Source organism: Trifolium pratense, linkage group LG2, assembly GCF_020283565.1.
Source record: "Trifolium pratense cultivar HEN17-A07 linkage group LG2, ARS_RC_1.1, whole genome shotgun sequence".
Classification (NCBI taxonomy): domain Eukaryota; kingdom Viridiplantae; phylum Streptophyta; class Magnoliopsida; order Fabales; family Fabaceae; genus Trifolium; species Trifolium pratense.
In genome coordinates this window covers 24071806-24099002 of record NC_060060.1, presented here as the reverse complement: position 1 = coordinate 24099002, position 27197 = coordinate 24071806, and the positions used below count along the sequence as shown (strand labels likewise).

At 34.6% G+C, this 27197-nt stretch overlaps 1 protein-coding gene across 1 annotated transcript; it reads right to left on the bottom strand.

The window, feature by feature from the left end:
• Nucleotides 1–19818: 19818 nt before the first annotated feature.
• Nucleotides 19819–25752, bottom strand: LOC123905057 (phosphate transporter PHO1 homolog 10-like). Its single transcript, XM_045954675.1, has 14 exons — nucleotides 25722–25752; nucleotides 24524–25011; nucleotides 23402–23705; nucleotides 23240–23288; nucleotides 23049–23120; nucleotides 22658–22787; nucleotides 22444–22564; nucleotides 21871–22129; nucleotides 21458–21562; nucleotides 21232–21276; nucleotides 20976–21125; nucleotides 20535–20813; nucleotides 20229–20365; nucleotides 19819–20096 (listed from the first exon to the last, which is right to left on the bottom strand). The coding sequence occupies exons 2-14, from the start codon at nucleotides 24981–24983 to the stop codon at nucleotides 19976–19978; spliced, it is 2232 nt and encodes a 743-aa protein (XP_045810631.1). The 5' UTR covers nucleotides 24984–25011; nucleotides 25722–25752; the 3' UTR covers nucleotides 19819–19975.
• Nucleotides 25753–27197: the final 1445 nt, after the last annotated feature.

Here is a 27197-nt window from a genome sequence, read left to right as displayed (position 1 = left end):
GATCGAGGTGAGATTTGGTATAGGTTGTCGCCAAGTATGGTGAGGTGGCACAACTCAACACCTTCTCATTTCTTATGGTTTTTGCACCTTTGTGGGATTTGATTCGATCTTGGATTGGGATATCCTTAGCTGACTCGGAGATGGTACAAGAACATTTCATTGAATTTACTCATTGTTCTAGAGGTCCGCGAGCTCGTCGCTCATTCATGCAGCTCGTTTGGTTGTGTTGCATTTCGGTAATGTAGTGTTGGGTTTTTGTAAGTTGGCTACATTTTGCAAAAACATATTTCAGCCAAGTGTTGAGACAAGTGTGCTGACCCCAAGTGTTGTGACAAATGTTGTGACACTTTGGAACAACACCTGACTCTGTTCTGCGCGCGCCAGCTGGATGTTTTTATTTTCTACTCAATCTTTTGAAGATCTGTTTGAAGAATTATGTCAAGGTTTCTTACAGAAGAAGGCGCACGTGTTTAATGTGTTTCATGATGCAGCCAAACCCTAGTTTTATTTTCCAAAAGAATTATATTTTTGGAAAATATATTTTTGCGGTTTCAAAAATATAACTATTGTTTTCAAAAATATATCACTGCTGCCGCAATTCTAGAAGCCCTAATTTTGTCTTGAAGCCCAAGTCGTTCTACTACTATAAATACGAAGGCAAGCATATGGTTTCAAGCATCTAAAATCGTGTTCTTACAAAGCGTGTGTTTTAGGGATTTTAGAGTGTTAATTGTGAGCCTATCTTGTGTCTCATTGATGCAAGCTTAGGACCTGAGTGTTATTGAGTTGTAAGTGTGAACTTCTCCTAAGCTTTGAAGCACGGAGATTGTTCTATTGTGTTGTGTGGTTTACTCGCAAGCTTTTAAGCAAGAGTGAATCCTAGTTTTTAGGAGTGTGTCTCCAATCGTTGTAATCGTCTGAGTTGAATAGCAGCACTGTCTGTGTTGCTAAGGTGGGAATTGGGACGGGGTCTCATATCTAGGAGTTCCTAGGTAGAAGTGTCATTGGGTAGTGATTAAGTGAGAAGTTGTAAACGGGTGAGTTTAGCTTCGAAGTAATACTGCTGATAGTGGACTTCATTCCTGGATTGGTATCCCCCAGAGTAGGCTTTAGGCTGAACTGGGTTAACAACTCTCGTGTGTTATTTACTTTATTGTTTGTATTGTTTTATGTTATTTGCTCTGTTTATAGACAAGTGTTGGCGCACCAGTAACAACATCTGTCTACAACAGACAAGTGTTGCTACACCTTGAGCAACACCTGTCCACTGTGTGCCAGGAATTTCAATTGGCATCAGAGCAGGCACCCTGTTCTGAATTTTAGGGTGAGCTCCAGGGAAATCGTTTCTGGCAAGGATGGACAAAGAAGGAGGTTTTGTTACCAGACCACCTCTCTTGGTTGGCGCTTCAAACTATGACTATTGGAAGTCCCGCATGATGGCCTTCCTAAAACAAATTGATAGCAAGACATGGAAGGCAATTCTGAGAGGATGGACTCCACCTGTGAAGATGGACAAAGATGGTAAACCAACTCTTGAGTTGAAATCTGCTGAAGAATGGTCCAAAGAAGAAGATGAGCTTGCTCTTGCAAACTCAAAAGCATTATATGCGCTATACAATGGTGTTGACAAGCACATATTCAGACTCATCAAAAAGTGTGTCTGTGCTAAGGAAGCTTGGACAATTCTTGAGACTGTTCATGAAGGTACCTCTAAAGTGAAGATGTCAAAACTTCAACTCCTAACAACTAAGTTTGAGAATCTAAGAATGAATGATGATGAAACCATTCAGGATTTTCACATGACCATACTTGACTTTGACAATCAATTTGATGCCTTGGGTGAAAAGATACCTGAAGAAAAGCTGGTAAGAAAAATGCTTAGGTCTCTACCTAAGAAGTTTGACATGAAAGTCACAGCTATAGAAGAAGCAAAGGATATCACAGATATGAAGCTAGATGAACTAGTTGGTTCACTACAAACCTATGAGGTAGCCACAAATGAAAAGATGGATAAGAAAAACAAAAGTATTGCTTTTGTTTCAAATGCTGAGGAAGAAGATCAACTGAGTGACACAGAATCTGAACAAAGCATCTCTGATGCAATGGTTCTTCTGGGAAAACAATTTAATAAGGTGCTAAAGAGAATGGACAAACGCTCTAAGACAGGTGCAGCCGACATTGGTCGCAACACTTACAGGAATTTCAGAAAACCTGTAACAGATGAGAAATCAGCTCCAAATAAAGGTGTTCAATGCCATGAATGTGAAGGGTTTGGTCACATCAGAAGTGAATGTGGAACCTTTCTGAAGAAACAAAAGAAGGGGTTAACTGTAACTTGGTCAGATGAAGATTCTGAAGGAGAAGCCGATACTGCAAAAGCTATACATGTATTGACAAGTATTTGCACATCTGACACTGAATCATGTGAAGAAGAACTAACCTTTGATGAGCTTGCTGAATCATATAAAAAGCTGTGTCTGAAGAGTGCAGAAGTCTGCAGAGTCTCTGAAGAGCAAAAAGAGACAATCACTAAGTTGCAAACTGAGAAAGCTGCTAATTTGTCAAGAATCTCTGAATTTGGTACTAAATGGGAAGATAGTTTAAAGATCATTGAGCAACAGAAGGCAACTATCATCAACTTAGAAGCTGACAAGATCAAACAACTGACTGAGATAGCCCATCTGAATGAAGAGGTAACTGAATTAAACTCTCATCTTGAGAATTTAAAGAAGCATGTTCTTAGGCTATTCAAAGGAAGTGATCTAGATGAAATCCTGGAAACTTTGCCTGCCCCTAGTAGATCCAAAACAGGCATTGGGTATGAATACAAAAATGTTAATAGGATTATGGATTACAACAAAGAAGGGAAATTTTTGCCTGAGTTGAGTAAACAACCGTCTCCAAAAATGCATGACAGGATGTCGCCACACCTGTCTCCTAGACAGCAGAGACAAGTGTTGCCACATGTGGCACCACATCAGCAAAGATGGCAGAGACCTAAGTTTATACCTAGACCAAGAAGCAGGTACCATTCATGGAGATGTCATCACTGTGGAAGAAAGGGGCACATAAGGCCTTATTGCTACAAACTATATGGTTATCCAAGTGAAATTCCACAAGAACCTGATCAATCCATCACTAAAACAAAGATGGAATGGAAGCAAAAAGATGATGCAACCAATACCAAGGAGTATACAGCTGAAAGCAGTGGGAAAAGTTTGATTGCCCATACATCTCTCAGAGCATCATCAAAAGAAGATTGGTACTTTGATAGTGGCTGTTCCAGACACATGACTGGTGTTGAAAAATATTTAAAGGAAGTAAAATCTTATGCCACAAGTTTTGTGACATTTGGAGATGGAGCAAAGGGGGAAATCAAAGGTATTGGAAGACTTATTGACCATGGTCTACCAAAACTTGAAAATGTTCTCCTTGTAAAAGGACTAACTGCCAATCTAATCAGTATAAGCCAACTATGTGATCAAGGCATGAAAGTCAACTTTACAAAAAATGAATGTCTGGTCAGCAATAATGAAGGAGACATCCTTATGAGGGGTGTTAGATCAAAAGACAACTGCTACTTGTGGATCCCTCTTGAAGAAGGTAATGTATCTACATGTCTCTTAACTAAAAATGAAGAGGTTAAGCTGTGGCATCAAAAATTAGGACACCTTAACCTGAAGAGCATGAAGAGAGTCATATCAGAAGAAGCTGTCAGAGGACTACCAATCTTACAGATACAGGAAGGCAATATTTGTGGTGAATGTCAGATTGGGAAGCAAACCAAAGTGTCGCACCAAAAGTTGCAACACTTGTCCACCTCTAAAGTTCTTGAGTTACTACATATGGATCTGATGGGGCCCATACAAGTTGAGAGTCTTAGAGGTAAGAAATATGTTCTTGTTATTGTTGATGACTTCTCTAGGTATACTTGGGTGAATTTCATTAGGGAAAAATCTGAGACTTTTGAAGAATTCAAAAATCTTTGTATACAACTTCAAAAAGAGAAAGACTGTGGTATTGTAAGAATCAGAAGTGACCATGGTAAGGAATTTGAAAACTCTAAATTTGCTGATTTTTGTGCTGCTGAAGGAATAATTCATGAATTCTCTTCACCAATTACACCTCAACAAAATGGTGTGGTTGAAAGAAAGAATAGAACCTTACAAGAATCTGCTAGAGTAATGTTGCATGCCAAAAATGTTCCTTACAAGTTCTGGGCTGAAGCCATGAATACAGCATGTTACATTCACAATAGAGTAACATTAAGGAAAGGTACTGCTACAACATTGTATGAACTATGGAAGAATAGGAAGCCTACTGTGAAGTACTTCCATGTGTTTGGGTCAAAATGTTACATTCTGGCAGATAGAGAACCTAGGAGAAAATTGGATCCCAAAAGTGATGAGGGGATATTTTTAGGTTACTCAACCAACAGCAGAGCGTACAGGGTTTTTAACTCCAGAACAAGAACTATGATGGAATCAATTAATGTTGTTGTTGATGACAGTGATACAACAAGTGCAGATCCAGCTGAAGAGACAGATGTCATAACACCTGTCCCAACACCTGATGAAGATCAAACTGAACCTGAACCTGATCAACATTCTGAGTCTACTACAGAGGTTCCTAGACCAAACAAGGGACCATCTACTAGAACACAGAAGAATCATCCTCTGGAACTTGTCATTGGAAATCCAAATCAAGGAATTGCAACAAGAAGATCAAAAGAAGCAATCTCCAATTCATGTTTCATATCAAAGATTGAACCAAAGAATGTTAAAGAAGCTTTGACTGATGAATACTGGATCAATGCTATGCAGGAGGAACTGACTCAGTTCAAAAGAAGTGAGGTATGGGATCTAGTACCTAGACCAGATGGTATAAATGTTATTGGTACAAAGTGGGTGTACAAGAACAAAACTGATGAAAATGGTGATATTACTAGAAATAAAGCCAGACTTGTAGCACAAGGATACACCCAGATAGAAGGAGTAGATTTTGATGAGACTTTTGCTCCAGTTGCTCGCTTGGAGTCCATAAGATTACTCTTGGCTGTGGCATGCATCTTGAAATTCAAGCTATACCAAATGGATGTAAAAAGTGCATTCCTAAATGGTTATCTAAATGAAGAGGTTTATGTTGAACAACCAAAAGGGTTTGTAGATCCAAGCTTTCCTAACCATGTTTACAAACTAAAGAAAGCACTTTATGGATTGAAACAAGCCCCTAGAGCATGGTATGAAAGGTTGACTGAATTTCTTGTCAGCCATGGATACAAAAAGGGTGGAAATGACAAAACCTTGTTTGTAAGAGAAGAGAAAGGGAAGCTAATGATAGCTCAGATATATGTAGATGATATTGTATTTGGTGGAATGTCGCGCCAAATGGTGGAACACTTTGTGCATCAAATGCAATCTGAATTTGAAATGAGTCTTGTAGGTGAGCTAACTTATTTTTTAGGTCTTCAGGTCAAACAAATGGAAGACACCATATTTATCTCTCAAGAAAAATATGCAAGAAACATTGTGAAGAAATTTGGTATGGAAGGTGGTAGTCACAAAAGGACACCTGCACCTACACACTTGAAGCTTACCAAAGATGAGAAAGGTGTTGATGTGGATCAAAGTCTCTATAGAAGTATGATTGGGAGCTTACTATATCTCACAGCTAGCAGGCCTGATATCATGTTTGCAGTTGGAGTTTGTGCTAGATACCAATCTGAACCCAAGATGAGTCATCTGACTCAAGTAAAGAGGATCTTCAAATATGTCAATGGCACATGTGGCTATGGAATTCTATACTCTCATGGTAATGATTCTACCTTAATTGGATATTGTGATGCAGATTGGGCTGGAAGTGCAGATGATAGAAAGAGCACCTCTGGTGCATGTTTCTTCTTGGGAAACAATCTAGTATCTTGGTTTAGTAAGAAGCAAAATAGCGTGTCTCTATCAACAGCTGAGGCAGAATATATAGCAGCTGGGAGTAGTTGCTCTCAATTGTTATGGATGAGACAAATGTTGAAAGAGTATAGTGTGGAGCAAGATGTCATGACACTTTACTGTGACAATCTGAGTGCAATAAACATCTCTAAAAATCCTATTCAACATAGTAGGACTAAGCACATTGACATACGTCATCATTTTATAAGAGAGCTTGTAGAAGAAAAAATTGTTAAACTTGAGCACATTGCATCTGAAGAACAATTAGCAGATATTTTTACTAAAGCTTTGGACGCAAGTCAATTTGAAAAATTGAGGGGCAAATTGGGAATTTGCCTTTTTGAAAATCAATAGCAGTTATTGCAAGGAGAGTGTACAACAGTTACTTTATCTTCCCTCCTACACTCTCTGCACGTTTACAAAGGGAAATCATTACAACATTTATTCTATTCCCAAAACACGCAACCAACTGCTCAACTTCTTGTGTTCGTTTCAAACACAAACCGAACTGCATCTTCTCTCGATCAAAATCTCTCCAACTTCTTCATCAACTCTGTTTCAATCTTGACCTTTCTCAGAAAATCTTACTCAATAATCATGACTGATTCTGGAAAATCCTCACCAACGAAGAATGAAGATGTTCCGTCACCACAAGTGGCGATAAATGCGATTCCTCTCAACACCATACCTGCCACAAGTCCAAAGATAAGGAGAAAATCCGTGGCAAAGAAGGATAAGTCATCGCGAACGAATACAAATCCTTCCTCTCCTGCTGCAATTAAAAGTTCAAAGCGTAAGAGCAAGAAATCGAAGTCTGAATCAAGGAGAAGTTTTACAATGTCTGAACTGCATGTTGATCCACTTCCATCGAGTGGTGTTGCTACTCCTGTCGTAAAAGCTGCAGAGGTTAATGTCGACGCATCTGGTAAGAATTCTCTTAATCAAAACCTTAATATTCCAAATCCTGGTGAAACCCTAGGTGTAGAGACCCCTGAGATGTCTGGAAATTTGGGGAAAAGTGTTCCTAACTCCCCTGTTGCTGTTGATGATAATATTGGTGCTTCTACTGAGACCAATAATGATGTTGATGATGAGTCCATTAAGAAAACTGCTCCTGAGACTCATGTTGCGCCAAGTGTTGCAACACATGGCGCTACGCCAAATGTGGTGCCAGATGTTACCACATCTTTGGCACAAGAAAACCTTGTGGACTATTCTGAATCTGATGAGAGTCCCCCACCTAAGGCTACTGATAAAAAGGCTGTTCCTGATAAAGTTGTGAATGAAACTCCTGAGGTGATAATTGTTAATGAAAATGAAACTACTGTTAGTGATAAGGCTATTCCTGCACATTCTGAAGCTAGTGTGGCTAGGAGGACTAGAAGTAGGGCTGGTAAAGCTGTAGAGGCTACTAACACACCTGTCCAAACACCCAAACCATCTAGGGCTGAAAAAGTTACTGGTAAAAAGCCCCTATATGGACCTCCAAAACCTGTAAGTAAGGTGGCTCCTAGAACTGAGACTAGGAAAAGGAAAGCTCCACCAACAAGTGATTCTGATTTTGAACCTGAGACAGATGTTGCTGCATCTGGAAGCACATCTAGAAAGAGTATAGGAAGGAAGAAGGTTCCTCAAACTGTTCCCTATGCTCCCTTAGATAATGTCTCATTCCATCTGGAGAATGGATCTGCAAGATGGAAGTTTGTGTATCATAGAAGGCTAGCTCTTGAAAGGAATTTGAAGAATGATATTCTTGAATGTCCAAGTGTTGTAGAAGCTCTTGAGTATGCAGGTCTGATGAAAACTGTGGTTGGGTTGGACAAGTGCTATGACAGGCTTGTCAAAGAATTTTTGATAAATGTGGCTGCAGACTGTAATGATCCAGCAAGTCCTGAATACAGGCAAGTGTTTGTTCGTGGAAAGTGTGTTCAATTCTCCCCTATTGTGATAAACCAATATCTCCAAAGAAGTTCTGATGAAGTGGCTCCTCTGAAAGCCACAGATAATGAAATCTGCAAGGTCCTCACTGGTGGAAAAATTAAAGTATGGCCAAGCAAGGCAAAGTTGTCTGCAACTTCCCTCTCACCATTCTATGCTGTTCTAAATAGGATTGCTGCCCATAATTGGGTACCAACCACCCACTCAGGTGATATTGCAAGAGGATTGGGTAAGTTCATTTATGCTGTGGGTACAAAAGCTAACTTTGACTATGGTGCATATTTCTTTCAAGAGACTCTGAGCCATGCTTTAACATATGCTGTTGAGAAACCAGTTGCTCTTCCCACTCTGCTATGCAATATTATACTTGAACAACATCCAGACATACTAAGAAGTTCTGATGTTCCTTGCAAAAGGAAAGGGGTGTTGGTGATTGAGCAGAGGCTGCTGGATGGGACAAATGCTGCAGCAGGTGTTGGCACATCTGTCCAGACTGGTGTTTTTTCTAGGAAGCAGATGATTGCTGATTTGACTGAGACCAGCAGAGCCCTTGAGGCAAGAAAATTGAAAATTGACCGTGTGATTGAGGCACTCAAGGCTGAGGAAGCTGCTGAAATGGCTGAGGGTGAGCCAGATGGAAAAGAAGGAAAAGAGGCTAGTGAGTCTGAGGATGGTTCTGAGGATGTGATGGAGGACTCTGATGAAAGTTCTTCAATCTGATTTCTGATGTTTCCTTATATTTGTTTCTGATGTACTTTTGGTGTTTCTTTTGTTGTTCCTTTTTGGGCAAGGCCCTGAATTTCTAGCACCTGTGTGTGCTTTATGGTCTGTAATAACTGATATTCTCTATGCTCTGGTACACTATGATTCCCTATTCATGATGTTTGTCTAAATTGTGGCTAAAAAGGGGGAGTAGTGTGTGTGTGTGTGACAAGTGTGTGGTCAGATGTTCTCACATCTGGTGACTGATGACTATTTTTGCATGTTTTGTTCGTATGCTCGTATTGAGGGGGAGTGTGAGTAATATGCATGTACTGAGGGGGAGTAGTGAATATTCTTTCTCTATCTGGAGTGTGTATGCATGAATTCAGGGGGAGTGTGAGTGAAATTATCTCTTGATCGCCTGAATGTGTTTGACGACAAATGTTGTGTCAAGAGTTATGGCACCTGACTATTGAGTCCACTATCTATTATGACTGAGAATTTATTTTTCTCAGATGTCTATGGGAATTTATTTTTCCTGTTGTTCTTATGTTGTAGAAATGCGCGGTAAACTCTTAGGAGTTTATTTCTCCTACTTCCTAGCATCTACTATTGGGAGTTTATTTCTCCCTTGTGTTGTTCCATGAGGCTAGTTGTTTTATTCCGCTGTTGCATTGCCTCTGATACTACTTAACTCTCTTGGAAGTAGTTTTATTATGTGTTACTTTCTTTCCTAGTTGTGTGATCATGTTGACTCGAAGGAAAGGTAATACTGTATCTCTCTATATACTGGTCTAATATTGTTTTAGCCAAAATTTGCCAAAGGGGGAGATTGTTGGGTTTTTGTAAGTTGGCTACATTTTGCAAAAACATATTTCAGCCAAGTGTTGAGACAAGTGTGCTGACCCCAAGTGTTGTGACAAATGTTGTGACACTTTGGAACAACACCTGACTCTGTTCTGCGCGCGCCAGCTGGATGTTTTTATTTTCTACTCAATCTTTTGAAGATCTGTTTGAAGAATTATGTCAAGGTTTCTTACAGAAGAAGGCGCACGTGTTTAATGTGTTTCATGATGCAGCCAAACCCTAGTTTTATTTTCCAAAAGAATTATATTTTTGGAAAATATATTTTTGCGGTTTCAAAAATATAACTATTGTTTTCAAAAATATATCACTGCTGCCGCAATTCTAGAAGCCCTAATTTTGTCTTGAAGCCCAAGTCGTTCTACTACTATAAATACGAAGGCAAGCATATGGTTTCAAGCATCTAAAATCGTGTTCTTACAAAGCGTGTGTTTTAGGGATTTTAGAGTGTTAATTGTGAGCCTATCTTGTGTCTCATTGATGCAAGCTTAGGACCTGAGTGTTATTGAGTTGTAAGTGTGAACTTCTCCTAAGCTTTGAAGCACGGAGATTGTTCTATTGTGTTGTGTGGTTTACTCGCAAGCTTTTAAGCAAGAGTGAATCCTAGTTTTTAGGAGTGTGTCTCCAATCGTTGTAATCGTCTGAGTTGAATAGCAGCACTGTCTGTGTTGCTAAGGTGGGAATTGGGACGGGGTCTCATATCTAGGAGTTCCTAGGTAGAAGTGTCATTGGGTAGTGATTAAGTGAGAAGTTGTAAACGGGTGAGTTTAGCTTCGAAGTAATACTGCTGATAGTGGACTTCATTCCTGGATTGGTATCCCCCAGAGTAGGCTTTAGGCTGAACTGGGTTAACAACTCTCGTGTGTTATTTACTTTATTGTTTGTATTGTTTTATGTTATTTGCTCTGTTTATAGACAAGTGTTGGCGCACCAGTAACAACATCTGTCTACAACAGACAAGTGTTGCTACACCTTGAGCAACACCTGTCCACTGTGTGCCAGGAATTTCATGTAGCATGAGCAAAACAATAGAGTTTTCAAGACTAAGGAAACTACAATTCATCAAATGTTAGATAAAATCAAATTACAGTCGCTTTGGTGGTTGAACCCTGCAATGTTAGTTTTGTGTCGAGCCCCTTTGTTTGTCTGAGCATAGATTAAACTTATTGTAGCAATGTATTCTCCATGATTGTAAACTCTTGAAGGTCCTTCAGGCACACCTTGTGCTAGTAAGGCTCCCTGTTGTTGTTAATATATTACATTTTTGCTTGTTAAAAAAAAATAATGTGACAAAATATTTATTGGTTTTGGATGAGATTATTCGTTAGACATTTGTTTGTTTGTTTGATTAAGATAAATAGGAATATATTGTTGTTTTCGAATTATGTGAAAAAATATAGGGATACGAATTACCTTTTTGGAGATTTAGTTGGGAAATATAATCTAGATTTAGTTAAATCTGTTTTTTAAAATAAAAAATATATATAAAAATTTGTTGGGCCGGTCCATCAGGTCATGTAGTCATTTGCTTATCGGGCCGGGCTGGTCGGACCATGAAGTTTAACGGACCGACCCACTTAAGCCCTTTATGTTTTGAGATCTAAATAGTTGCTCTAACTAGGTGGAGCACACTCCTAGGTCCCAAACCAATATCACCAGACCAACCCAAATGGGTTATAGTCGCATCAATTTATTGTGTAATTTGAATGTAAATTTTTTTTATTATGAGATAAACTGTTTATTTTTTTTAAAAAAATAATAGAAATGATTAAAAACATGTTAAAAACAATAGAAATTTTAAAAATTGGTTCGATGCAATAAAAATTTATGTGCATAAAAGGAAATGAAAATAATATATTTTTAAATTTGAATTACTATTAAATAGTTTTTCTAAAAAACCAATTTAATATTAAATGTTTGGCAAAATTACACCAGAAGTCCTTTATCTTATTTATTTGTAACACTTTGATCCTTTATCTTTTATTTGTAACATATAGGTCCTTTATCTTTTAAAACATGCACGATCATGTCCTTTTTTCTATTTTTTATTTAAAAATGTTGATGTGTCGATGACTTGGCAGTAATGTCACTATTTTTTTTTTATTTTTTTCTACATAAACATTTTAAATAAAATTTTAATTTTTAAAAATAAAAACCTAAGAATGTTCATATTCTATATTCTTCATCTTCAATCAAAAAACCTAATACCCACAACCCAAAAAACCAAAAAGTTTAACCAGATCTGAGAAATTAAAGTCATAAATCACATAACAAAATCAAGCAAACATTAAGAAAACATAAATCAAGCAAGTCCCAAAAATACACAACCTCATAAATTTGTTAAAAAAAAAACTCATGAATTTGTTCTCACTATCTCTTCCCAACAAGTAACACCACACAAGGCAATAAGATTACGGGCGGCTAAAGCTCATACAATTTGCAGTAGATCTGCTTGAGGTGATGGAGCTTTGGAGATACAACTTTAATATGTGGATTTGACAACAAACTAAGAAAAATGGATGCTTGGTGGTGTAGCTTTGGAGTTTTTTTTTTTTATTTTAGATGGAAATTGAGGAGAACATAACATTGATATTGTTTGTAGGTGTATTTGAGAAGAAATTAATTTTGGGTTAAGGATGAAGATGATGAACATATGAAGATGATGATGAACACATTAATTGTTTGGGTTTTTTTATAAATTTAATAAAAGAAAAACATTTTAAAATGTAATATAATCCAATTTCAAAAATAAATTATTATTTATAATCCTACATGGCCATGCCATCTCAGCATTTTAAATAAAAAATAGAAAAAAATGACATGATTGTGCATGTTTTAAAAGATAAAGGACTTATATGTTACAAATAAAAGATAAAGGACCAAAATGTTACAAATAAATAAGATAAAGGACTTCTGGTGTAATTTTGCCTAAATGTTTTGAAAAAACATATAAAACTAAAATGTACTCCCTCTGGTCCCTTATATAAGAAACTTTGGTTTTTTAGATTTATAGAATAATTGATGTATTTGGTCTATTTTTAGATCAAATACATAAATTATTCTCTGAATCTAAAATGCAAATTTTTTCTTATTTTAAAGAACGGATGGAGTATAACATAATATTTGCTTGGATATAATAATTTTTTTATTTTTTATTTTTTGAGATAGTTATGTTATGGTCCATAAAATATTAAAAATAAATAAGAAATTATATGATTTTTTTTTTGGATAATGTCAATATGATGTCTATTAATTACTTTGATATCTTAATGATTTTAATTTACCTAAAAATAATATTTAGTGAATATGATCAAATAATATTGGTCAAATATTCCTGTTTAGTAGATATGGTCAAATATCTGGAAAAAAAAATTATTGGTCAAATATCCCGAGATTTATTGGTCAAATAAATCCAAGATTTCCATAATTATGTTTATATCTATTAATTCGATTAAAAAAAATCCTCTCACTATAAATAAAGAGATGGTTTAACACATTTCATGAGAAATTAGGCAAAGTGTATTTATCTTGTAAAAACTATTTCTTTATAATGGAGAACATGATGTTGAAATTGGTGGTTCTCTTAGTTGCTATTGCGACGATCCTTGTTGGAAGTGCATATGGCACACATGATGGAACCAATATTCCACAAGCTGGAATTGCATATCCTAATTGTAGACTAGAACTTTGCCTAATTAACCCAAAATGTTGCCCACCATGTTGCACTACTTTCAATGTTACACTACCCTAAATTATGCTATTTTCCTTGTAATTGAATTTATAAGAATAAATAAGAAATTATTATTTCTCATGTGCGTTAATTTTTATATCATTTGCATGGATTTTTTGGCTAAGAAAAATTATTTTGATTTTTGATTAACTTTTTTCGATAGTCTAGTCTAAGTGGCGAAATTTGGAAAAACAGTATTTTTTATGTATTCATTGTAAGTTTTAGATTGTTAGGGTGGTCATGACTATCCTATGTCTTAAAGAAGCTTACCTTGTGAGTCTCTTGAAACAAAATTAATCTATTGTCGTTACATGTGATTATTTAAGTCTTTTAGTTGTATATTAGACACAATAAGCATCAATTACATGTTAGATACAACTCATAAGATAAAAATGCTACAAAAATATTTGATATGTTGAATTATTGATTTAAACCTGTAATTATTACAACACATTCTTTAAATTTGCTTTGAATTGAAGCAGCATGCAAACTATTCATCTTTGCCATCATCATCATCATCATCATCATCATCATCATCATAACTGAAAGGATGAGGTACCGACTTGAACGCGCGGTAGTTTTCGACATTGTTCAAGTGCTCATTCTCCAACCTGACCAATTATAATGTGTATTAATATATGCATGCCATTCATTGATCCTTCATATATCCTAACAAAAATAATGTTCAAGTAATATTACGCGAATTAAAAACCATAAGAGATTTTATGTCAAATTGGAAGTTACCTAAAGAAATTCCAAATGCCACGACGAATAATTTTAAGGCAAGAAATAAATGTAATGATCGCCACTCTATGTAAGGAGAGCCAATGCAGGTCAAGCACCAACTGCATCCATGAAAGTCATAGCACAACGTTCACGGCCTGTTTGATTTCATTAAAAAAAGAGATTCAATGAACGAATATCGAATATTCAATATAATGCATGTTTGAATTGACAGTGAGTTTAGCAGAATTAGTGTCACCGCAATTTTGCTAATAATAATTTGAGTTCATTGACCTCCTTTCCTCTTCCTTAGAGTTCTCCTAACTCTCTCTTGAGTATTTCTATTGTTGAGTGATTTCTGAATAAATAATTGTGAAGGAGGAGGACTCTATTTATAGTTTTTCCGCTGGGTTTTGGCTTTTTCTGCGCACCTATCGTATCCATCGTGGCCACAATGGCATTCAAATTCGCCTCATCGTGGCTACGATAGATCATATCATGGCATGATGAAAGATTTACTCACGATTTTCTGTTTTTCTTCACCGCCTCCATCGTACCACGCTGAATCTCATCGTGGTTGTGATGGTGCGTGCATTTTTTGATGTTTTTGCCCTTTTTTGATGTTTTTTCAACTTTTCTTGCTTCTTGGCCAAGTAACTTCACGTTTCCAGGTATTTGCATGCTTTTGGGCTTCAATTACTGAAATTCTGGTACACAGTAGACAAGTGTTGTCCACGATGTGCAGACACTTGTCGTAACACTTGTCTTAGCAGTAAGAACAATAAAGCAGAGCATTAAAACATATACTGAAAAGCATAAACAACACACCAGAATTGTTAACCCAGTTCAGCACAACAGCCTACTCTGGGGGCATACCAAGCCAGGCATAAAGTCCATTAAATAGTATCAATTCAGAGCTAAACTCCCCCGTTTACAACTCCTCACTTAATCACTACACGTGCTATACTTTCTACCTAAGACACACCTAGGTTTGAGGCCCTCCTCAATCCCTCTTCAATCACAGACAGTGATTGGATCAACGAAACAATTCTGAACAGACTAGAAGACACACTTCCATGAAATTAACACCTAGCCAACAGCTAAGTTCACAATTTGGAGTTGCTTAAAAGCTTCCTCCAAGTACAATACTCAACTCATTACCTATAGGTTTCTGAGTGAGGACACGGTTACCATCTCACAACCCGAGTGGTTCACTTTACACCAACTCTCCTAGAGAGTGGCTTAAAGACACGAAACCCTTAAAAGACTACATCTTTGATATTCTATTTTAGCTTCAAGTTTCGGTGTGTAAAATAGGGTTAGAAACACCCTTTATATAGCAGAAGACTAGCTTGGGCTTCAAGACAAAATTAGGTCTTCAAAATTGCGGCAGCAACAGATATATTTTTGAAACAATATATTTTCTAAAAGTTATTTTATTCCTTTAGAAAATATAACTAGTGTTCGGTTGCCTTCAGAAACAATGGACCACGTGCGCCTTGTTGTATAAGTCACCACGAAATAATTCTTCCAGCAAATCTTCAAAAGATTGAATATAAAACAATAACGCTAGCTGGCGCGCAGTCAGATCACGCAGGTGTTGTTCCAATGTGTACGTACATCTGTCTCAACACATGATGTAAGCACATATCTCTCATCACTTTGGCTAAAGGATGTTTTTGCAAAATGTAGCCAACATACAAAAACCCAACAATTACTATTAAAACTACCCTAAATTACTACTAAAAATATCATATAATTGACTGTCATCACCTACTAAGGATAAATTAATAACTTTAGTAGTAATTAATTTTAGGGTTAATAGCTCTTTACCCCACTGCAATGTTGGTGAGTTTTACTTTACCCCCTGTAAAAAAAAAATCTTTTACCCCCCTACAATTCAAAGATTTTTTATTTTTAGACCCTCACTGCACATGTAAGCATCTGACTGGACATTTAGATGACATGGCTTGCCTACATGTCAAATTATTTTATTTTTAATATTTTTTTAATGCTAGGTGGATATTCCCTCTTTCATTAACACAAAAAAAGTATTAAGTTTCCTTTTTTAACAAATCAAAAAATATTGAAATATACAATATAAAATTAAAACATTCATCTTTCTCCTTGTTCCATAGAAACCTAGAGCATTCCCTCTGTTTAAATTTGAAACAACTTGCTCCCTTATCTAACAACAACATTCCTCCAACCTACCTTTTCATCTTGTCACATCTTCTCCATCTTCTTTGATTTGCATTTTCATCATCTCCAAAACCTTCTTCTATCCCTCGCACGCGTTCCCTCTATTTCTCGCAAGCGTTCGCACCACCACCATCATTTTCTGGATTTAATTTCGATTTGTGATGTTCCTTTCACCGTCAAAACAGAGACCCATACCACTAACCCAAATCCATACCACGAAATCGACAGTGACGACGGTGAAAACGAAATCGACAGCAGATCTTCTTCATCAGAATCTGTTCATTAATTTCGATTTGTGTTGTTTTTGGTGTTTTAGGGTTCGATTAATGTAGGCTTAACTACATATTTGGTCCCTTACGTTTATTTTAGGTTTCAATTTGGTCCCTTACGTTTAAAAAGTATCAATTTGGTCCCTTACGTTTAAAAAGTATCAATTTGCAAATCTGTTCGTTAAGGATTTTGTAGAGAAATGTTTCATTTGGTGTTTTGGATTTGCCTCAAATGAATGATTCAATTGTTCCTCTTGCTGCAACTATCTTTGCTCTTGGTGGTTGTCGATTTAATGTTTTTTGTTGTTAGATGAAGAATAAATTTTCATTTTCTGGGTTTTTACTTCGAGAGGAATGTTGTTAGATGAAGGAGCAAGTTGTTCTGAGAATCTATGGAACAAGGAGAAAGATGAACCTTTCAATTTTTTATTTTTTATTTCAGTTTTTTTTAAAAGGAAATTTAATTTTTTTTGTTTTAATAAAAAAGGGAATATCCAACTAGCATTAAAAAAAATCAAAAATAAAATAATTTGACATGTAGGCAAGCCATGTCATCTAAATGTCCAGTCAGATGCTTACATGTGCGGTGAGTGTCTAAAAACAAAAAATCTTTGAATTGCTGGGGGTAAAAGAATTGTAGGGGGAATGAGAGATTGTCCTAAGATATCAACTCTACTTTCATAGCTCTTACTCCCAAGGTTGAAAGTCCGAAAAAATTAAATGACTTTCAACCCATCTCTTTGGTGGGGAGCCTTTATAAGATTTTGGCAAAGTTTCTTGCGAATAGACTCCGGTTGGTTGTTGGCAGTGTTATCTCTGCGACTTAGACGATGTTTGGACTAAAGGTGAATTTTCATAAAAGAATGCTGGCAGGGTAAATATCAGTAATTCTTAGTTGATGGGGGCGGCTTTTGTTTTGGGTTGTCGTGTGGGCAAGGTGCCTTTCATGTATCTAGGCCTTCCTATTTGGGTCGATCCTCGTCGCTTGTTGTTCTGGGTAACAGGAAAGTTTCTTGGATCAGTTGGAAAAATGTTTGTTAGATGAAGGAGTTCAACAAGGCTTTGCTAGGAAAGTGATGTTGAAGATTGCTGGCAGATCGAGGTGGGATGTGGTATAGGTTGTCTCCCAGTATGGTGAGGCGGCACAACTCAACAACTTCTCCTTTCTTATGGTTTTTTCACCTTTGTGGGATTTGGTTCGATCTTGGATTAAGATATCCTCAGCTGACCCGAAGATGGTACAAGAACATTTCTTTCAATTTACTCATTGTTCTAGAGGTCTGCGAGCTAGTCGCTCATTCATGCATCTCATTTGGTTGTGTTGCATTTCAGTAATGTGGCATGAGCAAAACAATAGAGTTTTCAAATAAAGAAACTACAATTCATCAAATGTTAGATAAAATCAAATTACAGTCGCTTTGGTGGTTGAAACTCTGCAATGTTAGTTTTGTGTCGAGCCCCTTTGTTTGTCTGAGCATAGATTAAACTTATTGTTGCAATGTATTCTCCATGATTGTAAACTCTTGAAGGTCCTTCAGGCACACCTTGTGCTAGTAAGGCTCCCCGTTGTTGTTAATATATTACATTTTTTCTTGTTAAAAAAAAATTAATGTGACAAAAAAATTATTGGTTTAGGATGAGATTATTCGTTAGAGATTTATTTATTTGTTTGATGAAGATAAATAGGAATATATTGTTGTTTTGGGATTATATGAGAAAATATAGGGATACAAATTACCTTTTTGGAGATTTAGTTGAGAAATATAATCTAGATTTAGTTGAATCTGTTTTTAAAATAAAAAATATATATATAAATTTTTCGGGCCGGTCCATCAGGTCATGTAATCATTTGCTTATCGTGTCGGGCAAGGCGGGTCAGACCATGAAGTTTAACAGACCGACCCACTTAAGCCCTTTATGTTTTGAGATCTAAATAGTTGCTCTAACTAGGTGGAGTACACTCTCAGGTCCCAAACCAATATCACCAGACCAACCAAAATGGGTTATAGTCGCATCAATCTATTGTGTAATTTGTATGTAAATTTTTTTTATTATGAGATAAACTGTTTTTTTTTAAAAAATAAAAATAATTAAAAAACATGGTAAAAACAATAGAAATTTAAAAAATTGGTTGGATGCAATAAAAATTAATATGTACATAAAAGGAAATGAAATTAATATATTTTTAAATTTGAATTACTATTAAATGTTTATTCTAAAAAACTAATTTAATATTAATTGTTTTGAAAAACATATAAAACTAAAACTTACTCCCTCTAGCCCCTTATATAAGAAAACTTTTGATTTTTAGATTTATCAAATAATTAATGTATCTGGTCCATTTTTAGATCAAATACATAAATTATTCTTTGAATCTAAAAAGTAAAATTTTTCTTATTTTAAAGACCGGAGGGAGTATAACATAACATTTGTTTGGATATAATAATTTATTTTTTTTAATTTGTTGAGATAGTTATGTTATGGTACATAAAATATTAAAAATAAATAAGAAATTATATGATTTTTTTTTGGATAATGTCAATATAATGTCTATTAATTACTTTGATATCTTAATGCTTTTAATTTACCTAAAAAAATATTTAGTGAATATGATCAAATAATATTGGTCAAATATTCCTGTTTAGTAGATATGGTCAAATATCTGGGAAAAAAAATTATTGGTCAAATATCCCTAAATTTAATATATATATATATATATATATATATATATATATATATATATATATATATATATATATATATATACTCAAATAAATCCAAAATTTCCATAATTATGTTTATATCTATTAATTCAGTAAAAACAAATCCTCTCACTATAAATAAAGAGATGGTTTAACACATTTCATGAGAAATTAGGCAAAGTCTATTTATCTTGTAAAAACTATTTCTTTATAATGGAGAGTTCATTGAAAATGGTGTTGAAATTGGTGGTTCTCTTAGTTGCTATTGTGACGATCTTTGTTGGAAGTGCATATGGCACACATGATGGAACCAATATTCCACAAGTTGGAATTGCATATCCTAATTGTAGACCAGAACTTTGCCTAATTAACCCAAAATGTTGCCCACCATGTTGCACTACTTTCAATGTTACACTACCCTAAATTATGTTATTTTCCTTGTAATTGAATTTATAAGAATAAATAAGAAATTATTATTTCTCATGTGCGTTAATTTTCATATTATTTGCATGGATTTTTTGCTGAGAAAAATTATTTTGATTTTTGATTAACTTTTTTCAATAGTCTAGTCTAAGTGGCGAAATTTGGAAAAACAGTATTTTTTATGTATTCATTGTAAGTTTTAGATTGTTTAGATTGTTAGGGTGGTCATGACCATCCTATGTCTTAAAGAAGCTTACCTTGTGAGTCTTTTGAAACAAAATTAATTTATTGACGTTACATGTGATTATTTAAGTCTTTTAGTTGTATATTAGACACAATAAGCATCAATTACATGTTAGATACAACTCATAAGATAAAAATGCTGCAAAAATATTTGATATGTTGAATTATTGATTTAAACCTGTAATTATTACAACACATTCTTTAAATTTGCTTTGAATTGAAGCAGCATGCAAATTATTCATCCTTGCCATTTCCATCTCCTTCTTCATCATCATCATCATAATAACTGAAAGGATGAGGTACCGACTTGAATGCGCGGTATTTTCCGACATTGTTCAAGTGCTCATTCTCAAACCTGACCAATTATAATGTGTATTAATATATGCATGTCATTCATTGATCATTCATATATCCTTACAAAAAAATGCTCAAGTAATATTACGCGAATAAAAAACCATAATAGATTTTATGTCAAATTGGAAGTTACCTAAAGAAATTCCAAATGCCACGGCGAATAATTTCAAGGCAAGAAATAAATGTAATGATCGCCACTCTATGTAAGGGGCGCCAATGCAGTTCAAGCACCAACTGCATCCATGAAAGTCTTAGAACAGCGTTCACGACCTGTTTGATTTCATTAAAAAAAGAGAGATTCAATGAACGAATATTGAATATCCAATATAATTCATGTTTGAATCGATAGTGAGTTTAGCAGAATTAGTGTCACCGCAATTTTGTTAAACTTGTTGTAATCCAAACATTCTCATAGAAGATCAAAACCAATTTGTCTTACCATGGCTATGTAGTAGACACTTTTGTGAGAAACTACGAGTTTATCCCTCAAATAAGGATTCTTTGAATGTCTTTGCAGAAGACTCCAGTCCTTAACAATGTCCCAATATGTGTTCAGCAGTATTGAAACAGCTGAACTTATAAGTGCCAACACTTTCCATGTCATTGCTTTCTTTGTTTCAAAGGTAGTTCTAATCACCATGGCAATAATTGTTGATAGATACTTCGAACCATTGATTGCGTGGTCGATTTCTCTCTCATCATACAATTGACGCATGCACTAAGAAAATAAATCAATCAGTCAGTGCACGATGCTCCAACCAGGTGAAGCCTAGGAGGGTAGATGTATGCAGCGTCACCTCCGCAAGCAGAGAAGCTATTTCTTGATGCACATAGGCAACAAATTAGGTGTATTCTATGTAAAATAAAATATTGTACCAACCTGCGCCAAGCGAAACCAATAAGGAATCACACCAACAATGAAGTACTGTACATTATAGATACCATGACTTCTACATTTATTTTGCCTCCTTGAATGTTCTCCAAGGCCATAATAGCATATGTAAAGCACAATGCTTCTGAAGGCTTGGAACTAAAGTAAAAAAATACAAAATTGAGAAATATATTACTATGTCAAATATGCTAATGTTTGTATTAATTAACTTTATCATATAAAATCCACATGAGTAGATAAAGACCTGACTGGTAAGCTGATCAGCCAAGAAAAAATCCATAAGTGTAACCTGCAAAAATAAATCATTCTCAGTTAGTTGCATCTAGATTAAGTCTATTTATATTTTGTCCTTGTAAGCTTAACTCAGTTGGTAGGGACATCGCATTATATATGCAGAGCCAGGGTTCGAACCCCGAAGAAGGCTACTAAGAAAAAAGTATTTATATTTAATACAGTCATTCAAATGTTACCGGGAAAAAAGGAGCACATATGCAGCGGAATAAACTCCGGAGAAAGAAGAAACGACTTGACCGGTATATGATGTTGAAAGGGCAAAAGGCGATCAAAATAACTAGCTGCACATGACATGAAACAAAGTTGATAGGTTAGGGAGCTACACGTAGTTATACTCTGTAATGAATCACGACCATTGATTTGAAACCAAACAATCCTGATTACATAATCAGTAAATTAACTTTAAACCACTTCAACTATTGTTTTAGATCGGAGAGTCCAGATGTGTAACTAAGTCACGCATTTACAGCAGGGAATCTATTTCCGACAAATTGCAGTCATGAGGAGTGAGGACTAATGATGAAGTGTATTTTTGAAACTATATATCAAATAGTGTACTAAGAAGTATATTCCAAACTATGAATCTTACCACAATTAAACTCAGAGGAACAAGTTCAGTGGCTGTTTTATAGCTTCTTTCCTTTTGGTTCATCTCAAGTTGCAAATTTATCAAGAAACATAGTACTGCAATCACTGCATGGCCAGTTGTGAGAAGGAATATGTCTCTATGATCCAACTCAGTTCCAGATTTGATGCCGAATAGGAATGGATAGTTGATCCGATATCGCCTCCAAAAATATGTGTTTGCAGCAAACATTAGCATATGTAGAGTGATATATCCAAATAGACTGCAAGAAATTGCTATAATGTTAAATAAATCAAGTGTTTATGCATAAGTTATTTTTATAACAAACGGTAAATAAAGTCCTACTGTTTTAATCTAAACTATTTTCATACGCTATCTTGGAGAGCTTATAGAAATAAGCCGAAAACATCGTATGGAAATGTCAGAAGCTATCTCCATAAGCTCTCAGAAACAGTTTCACAAGTGCTTATGCCAGTAGATAACCTTAAATAAGTCGATCTCAACATATATAAAAAAGACTTATCGTTAGAGGACATATAATAGAAATGAAATCAAGGTTCTGAAAAATAGTGTTACCTGTATAATGGAAAAATATTTTCCATGTAAAATGTCCCTACTTTTTTGTCCATTAAATGTTGAGATACTATTCTTAATATTGTGGCAACTAGTAGAGCAACAAAGAAACCAGAAAAGAAACCTTCAAGAAATAAGAAAATAAGTTAATCAATGGCGTTCCGAACAATTTCGCATCATGATTTTGAATAGCATCGTATTGTATCATTTAATTTACCAGTAAAAAATGTTATCCTGTGCCTTTGTCTATTCATTTTTGGCCTTAACAATTTCCTTCCCTTCTTGTGATTTGAATGTGTGAAGTTTCTGATGAAGGTAGATTCCACTTTCTCCAAAAGAAAATTTACCTAAAATTAGATGAAGTCGATTGCATTACTAAGATCGATTAAGAGAAGATGAAAGCTAACTTGATAATGCGCTTTCAATCAAAATTTGAAACGCATATTCCGAAACTTTCATAATATCTTCTCTAATGTACATTTTATCAGTGGAAATGGAACATGACACAACAAAATAAACGGTCTGTTAAGTTGCGATGTTTCAGTATTAAGAGATAACCATGATTAGTACTTAGAATGAAATACATGTGATTCAAAGTTCAAACAAACCTCATCAGAAGTGCCAAGATAGGAGTTGTCTACTACTCTCATGTATGCTGCTGAAGCTCCTCTTGATGCATTCTTTTTAAGCAAAAATATTAAAAAAAAAAAACCAAAAATGAAATTTTAGCAGAGTGTTGAATTTGTGAAGAATGCAATAAAAAAGATTAAATATCACAGGTTCTAAGTGCAATTCTAACCTTTTCATACTTCTTCATGATCTTGGAAAATGCTGATAGATTCATAAAACTGACCAATTTACGTAATAAGAAATACATAAGAACATGCTAACACTGCTTTCATAGAGAAGGTATTTGACTTTTTAAGAAATTGAAAGGTTGCATGCATGATTTGTTTATTACCTGTAATCTTTGAGATGAAGGAGTTTCTGATAGAATTCAACAAACACAAGTCTCAGTTGCTTTTCGACTTTTCTCAGCTCTTCTTTGTTGAAACTTAACTCATTATTATCATTCGAATCTGTAAAAACATTTTTAATTGTCACTGGAGATTCAAGAGCATTATCAATCTTTACATGCTCAAGGATCTCCATAGGGTCACTTCTTTTGTAATTACTGTGTGCTTCATCATCATGATGAGTACTTCTATTGGTCTGTTGATTAGGATCAACTTCAGTGCTCATCATAGACTCTTTCTGCTGCAATCCTGCAGATTCAGTTCAACATCAGAATTTAAGACAATAATTTGATAAGATAACTAATTGGAATGAATATAAGGAACCAAATGAACATCATTTGGATGTAACATTACTGATATTCATATGTACTTAGCAAGTGGATGAACATATACATGAAGCACTGACAGTGACACAACCACTGACACTCCGTGCAACAATTACATGTAGATACCAATAATAATTTGAGAAAATAAAATATTTGAATGTAACTAAATGTGTCGGTGTCATGTGGTGTCAGATACCAACACGCGGAGGACAAAGAACATACCTTTAATGTGATGTGCCGGTGCTATGTAAAACCTAATTTTCTTTCGACTTGTTAAGAGTCCCACATCGGATGTAAGATGGCCTGAACATGTGTTTATAGGTAGAGGCAATCCTCACCTTACAAGGTGGTTTTGTAGGGTTGAGTTAGACCCAACACCCAATTTTAAAAGTAAGATTTTTCATTTGATTTGACGCAAATTAGGATTTAATGTTCATAGATTTTATTTTTTGGTGAGAAAATTTGAACAAGTATGGCCGAAATCGTCTAATGCAACTCATGATACGGTCATTCACATGAATGAAAATCACACTGTAATGTGGTTGCAGAGGCTACGACATCAGCAATAGTGTAGCCGCAATTTCGGATGCGGATCGCAATTTAAAACCTTTAAAGCCTCTCCAAGATTCGTTGGCCAAGGTAACTTAGATGTCTAAAATTGTGTCTCCTAAAGCTTAGAAGTTCTGTCAATTAAGAAATGAACACCAACAAACTACAATTTCAATTCAATTATGCATTTACCTGAATCAAGGCTTTTAACCTTTACCCTCAAAGCAACCAAAGTCTCAACTTGTTTACTCAAAAGGATTGCTTCATTTTTAGCTGCCTCCACTTGTTCCTTATAAAAGGCATTAACCTTATTAAGCTCTTCATCAAGCTTCTCAAAAAACCTTTCTTCAGCTTCTCCTCTTTCTTCATTCAACTTTGTCTCATACAACTGTTTGGAACCATCTATCTCTAATGTCTTAACTTCTATAACTTGGTCTTCAATATCTTCATCTCTTTGATGTTTGCTACCACCATGCAAGTGTATTCCACTAAATGCTCTTTCAAGGCTGAACCTGTGCTGTAAGTGCTTATTGTCTTTAGCTTTTTTACTGTTTTTGACTTCTTTCAATAATTTCTTGAGGCTTTCATAGTTCATGTACTCTTTCTCCCATTCAGGCACCATTTGTTGTTTAAAGTCTTTCTTAAATGTCATCGTTTTTCCTTTGGAAATTTACTATAGTCTGAAAAAAGATAACATTCAAGAAATATAAATGAAGCCTAGCAAAAATTGAGTTAACACAATTTGATATTCATTTATATACTATAAAATAATAACACAGATAACACCAACACTAATTAGTCAACACCAATAATAATTTGAAAAATTGAGTGTAATTAAACATATCGGTATCCGTGTGTTGGCGTGGATACACCTTCGATCAGAAGTGTAGAGTTTATATATAAATTTGAAATGGAAAAAGAAAGTTCATAATAAGCATGAAAGGGTAAAAGATTGGTAATTCTAAAAGTTTACATTGAAGTTCAAAATAATAACAAACAAAAGAAAGCATTATAGATTATAGATATAGATATAGACATTTACACATACATCAGAGACTGACACTAATACTATGTATTAACATTGATAATAATTCGAAAAATAAACTAATTAAATATAATTACATGTGTCGTTGTTGTGTTTGTGGTCACACCTTTCGATCAAATGTGTCGTCGCTACAAAGTTTATATATCAAATTCAATTTGAAAAGGAAAAAAGTTCATAATAAAACTAGTCCTTGAAGATTGAAGAAGCTTTCATACAAATAAAAGTATACTACTAGTCTACTACTACATTCTAGATTGTAGCATTTTAGCATGTCTATAAACTTTAAAAACAAATATTATTACACCATTTGTATTCAACTTGAAAAGTACATGAAAAGAAGCTTACATAGAAACTGCAAGGAATTAGGAGAATTCAGAAACAGGATCACCAGCACTTCAACAACACTACAAACCGATGCTGACATTTTTTATTTTATTACATAGGCTTTTATAGATTATAAAATAAATTTTTAGAATAATTTTTCTTTCTTCAATTTTTTTTTTGTAAAAGAAACCATGTTTGTAAGCAAGCTCTATTGGATTATTGATGTGTTGGCAAATAATTAATGCTGCGTGTCACATTCTCTTGTTCCACCCCCAAAACTTAAGTGTGTTGGCTACTTAACAACTGACACGTGGACTCAACTCATATCCATCATCATAATAATTCTCTCATGTACTGTTCAGATGAAAGACAATGATTCTTATTTTATCAAGTAAGTACAATATTATTTTTATTTTCGGTTTGTAAAACGATTTATAAAAAAGCCACTTTTAAACTATTTTGGATAATTAAACGGCTTACAAAAAAAGAAATATATATATATATATATATATTAAGGGTGTGTTTGTTTCATGGATATAACTCAGTTGGTGAGAATATTGCATTTAATATATATAAGGATTGATGTTCGAACTCTGGTATTTCTACTTATTCACTTTAAAAAGTTCAATTCTAACTACAACGCTACTTGACATATAAAGGAATATTAACATAATAAGCAACTGATGTACGATGTGGTTCAGTATAACAAAATGACCAAACTCTTAATGTATTTTGATAGTGATATCTTCTGGTAAGATTTACACTATCGAAGATATTTCCGATAAAATTTACACTACCAAAAAATTTTCCGAAAGATTTTATACTTTGCACTTAGAAAAGATATCTTTCGATAGCCGGAGGAATTCTAATAAATTTAGATAGGCAAAGAACAACCATCCAATATTTTTGGACTTGAATTCGGTGTAGTCATGCAGTCAGCAAATTGTAAGCCGTCTAACCTTGATCAGACAGTTCAGATATCATCTCAAAATTTTATATCAAACAAAGAAAAACTGTCTTAAAATATAAACCATCTAATATTAATTAGACGGTCCAGAATTACTTACCGCACATTTCAATATTGTTATAGATTTGAAGGAAGCCCTGTTTTACATTTCATTAATTAGTATTTATTTTTTGGTAAATAATGGGCCGAAGCCCACATTAGTTATCGTTTATCTCAGAATAAAAAAAATTTAAGAGTTAGTCTATATATGGAAATTTCTTAATATAAAAATATATTTTAAGATGAGTAAAAACATATCACACTTAAGTTTCGCAATATGCTTATAAAAAAAAATAAAAAATAAAAAGAATCGCAATATAAACACAAAAGTTCCCATCAAGAGTTTGCCGTTTGTCAACTTTTTTGAATAAAAATAGTCCAATATTTTTTTTATAAAAAATAGCTATTTAATAGTGAAAAAATGATAAAAATGTAAATAAATTGTTTGAATGAAGAGAAAAATATATAAAAAAAGAAAATACTAGTAAGAA

Coding starts and splice junctions, on each gene's coding strand:
- LOC123905057 (XM_045954675.1), bottom strand. CDS start 24,983: ATGACATTTAAGAAAGACTTTAAACAACAAATGGTGCCTGAATGGGAG. Junction 23,706..24,523: donor GGTTAAAAGCCTTGATTCAG/GTAAATGCATAA, acceptor CTGAATCTGCAG/GATTGCAGCAGAAAGAGTCT. Junction 22,565..22,657: donor CAGGATAACATTTTTTACTG/GTAAATTAAATG, acceptor TATTTCTTGAAG/GTTTCTTTTCTGGTTTCTTT.